The 2,532-nt window shown below is 38.9% G+C and overlaps 1 protein-coding gene across 1 annotated transcript; it reads left to right on the forward strand.

Moving 5' to 3' along the window:
- Window positions 1-1,480: 1,480 nt before the first annotated feature.
- On the forward strand, window positions 1,481-2,362 carry LOC113756798 (uncharacterized mitochondrial protein AtMg00860-like; the record flags this gene model as incomplete). Its single annotated transcript, XM_027300337.1, has 2 exons — window positions 1,481-2,024; window positions 2,277-2,362. Coding segments are annotated over exons 1-2 (630 nt in total), but the record flags the coding sequence as incomplete, so codon positions are not given.
- Window positions 2,363-2,532: the final 170 nt, after the last annotated feature.

Genomic DNA, 2,532 nt, shown 5'->3' on the forward strand with positions numbered 1-2,532 from the left:
ACTCAACCAATTCACTTCAAATCAAGAAATAAAACACATAATCCCTCACTTAAGCCACCATTAGGCATAAATTCAACATCATTAAATATAGGAGGGTGTTCATATACCACTTACCAAGTAATCAAGAGAGAGGAAGATGTTGGACACCTTAAGTCTTCAAACAAACTTCACTAAACTACTTACTAGCACCCAAGGGAGAAATTTTATGGAGTAGAATCTAAGTTATGTGGTTGGTTTTGGAAGATTGAGTGAAATGGAAACTAGAAAGTTGAAGAATTTCTTTCTTCTTTGCTCAAGGAAGAATCGGCCATGAAGGAGAAGAAAATGGTGATTTTTGAGCAATTTTTCAAGATATTTACTCAATTTGGTCAAAAGTCAAAAGTGTGAATAGTTGCCAACAAAGTCCAACCAATGGTTGTGTGACACATGTCACTCCATTAATGCAACTCTATCCTTTTGTCTCTCCAATAAAAATATCTTAACACTTTGTAAAATAATATCACTTAATATCTTGAAAATACAAAATTCCAACAAGTGGTTAAAAATATAATGCATTTACCGCACTAGCGGGTCCCACGTCCAAAATACGCTTTTAATTTCTCAAAACTAACCGATACTAGAAAAATCATTTGAAAACTATATTTGCTCATAAACTTGATCTGGGGAAGGCAGGCGTTTAAAAAAAATAAACCCTAGAAAATTAGAAAATTTCCGGGTTCTCAAACTCATTTTTTTTCGGGGCATCACAGGAATGGATTTTCTAGCCCATCATCATGCTAAGCTTGATTGCAGAGCAAAAGTGTTAGAACTTTGGATTCCCGGGGAAGCAACTCTGAAATTAGATGTGAAAGGTACGTTAGCATCGTCTGCTATGATCTCGGGATTTCGGGCGAGGAAGATGTTGCATAAAGGAGCGCGAGGTTTCCTAGCCTTCTTGATTAACGCTCCTAATGACCAAGTGAAGTTAGAAGATGTACCAGTGGTACGGGAATTTCTGGACGTTTTCCCTAAAGAACTAAAGACATTACCACCGGAGAGAGAAGTGGAGTTCAAGATTGACTTGGTGCCGGGAACGGCTCCGATTTCTAAGACTCCGTACCGAATGGCTCCTGCAGAGCTAAAAGAGTTGAAAATTCAACTGCAGAACCTACTGGAGAAAGGTTTCGTTAGAGAAAGTGACTCACCATGGGGAGCACCCGTTCTATTTGTCAAGAAAAAGGATGGAAGCTTGAGGTTATGTATCGATTACTGAGGGTTAAACGAGGTTACAATTAAGAACAAATACCCTCTACCTTTGATCGATGGTTTATTTGATCAGCTGCAAGGATCTATAGTTTTCTCTAAGCTGGACTTGAGGCAAGGGTATTACCAATTGAAAATTAAGAAGGAAGACATACCCAAGACTGTTTTTAATACAAGATATGGACATTTTGAGTTTACAGTTATGCCATTTGGATTAACTAATGCACCAGCTGCTTTCATGGATTTAATGCAGAGAGTCTTTAAGAAGTATCTGGATCAGTTCGTAGTGGTTTTCATTGATGATATTTTGATATACTCTAAGACTCGAGAGGAACATGTTAAGCACTTGGAGATAGTTTTGCAGATATTAAGAGAGTATAAGCTATATGCCAAATTCAGTAAGTGCGAGTTTTGGCTGGAAGAGCTATCTTTTCTAGGGCATAAAGTTTCTAAAGAGGGAATTGCCGTGGATCCGGCAAAAGTTGAGGCCATAATGATGTGGAAACAGCCAGAAACTCCAACAGAAGTTAGAAGTTTCTTGGGTTTAGCAGGTTACTATAGGAAGTTTATCAAGGATTTTTTGAAGATTGCTGGACCTATGACCGAACTAACCAAGAAAGGTAACAAGTTTATCTGGGCTCCAAAGTGCGAGTCCAGCTTTCAGGAGTTAAAGAAGCGATTAACATCCGCTCCTGTTTTGGTATTACCTGATGGAGGAGAAGGTTATGTCGTATACTCTGATGCTTCTAGAGAAGGTCTAGGATGTGTTTTGATGCAAAAAGGTAAGGGGGTTGCCTATGCTTCTAGAAGATTGAAGCCTCATGAACAAAATTACCCAATGCACGACTTAGAACTGGCTGCAGTGATCTTTGCCTTAAAGAAATGGAGACATTACTTGTACGGCGTGACTTTTGAAGTTTATACGGACCATAAGAGCCTCAAGTACTTGTTCTCCCAAAAGGAATTGAATTTGAGACAAAGGCGATGGGTAGAATTTTTGGAAGATTATGATTGTTCAATTAACTACCACCCAGGAAAGGCCAATGTGGTAGCCGACGCTCTAAGTAGAAAAGCCCAAGTAGCGGGGTTAATGGTTAAAGAATGGGACATGCTAGAAGAGGTTAGTAGTTGGAACCCTCGCTTGGAAAGATTGAAGATTTTATTCGGGAATTTGTCATTAAAGTCACCATTATTAGAGCGTATTAAGGAGGCCCAGAAAACGGACCCTCTAATTCAGAAGAATGTACAGAAAGTGCAAAAAGGGGAAACCCTAGATTTTAAATTAGGGTT

Source organism: Coffea eugenioides, unplaced genomic scaffold (assembly GCF_003713205.1).
Source record: "Coffea eugenioides isolate CCC68of unplaced genomic scaffold, Ceug_1.0 ScVebR1_2490;HRSCAF=3524, whole genome shotgun sequence".
Classification (NCBI taxonomy): domain Eukaryota; kingdom Viridiplantae; phylum Streptophyta; class Magnoliopsida; order Gentianales; family Rubiaceae; genus Coffea; species Coffea eugenioides.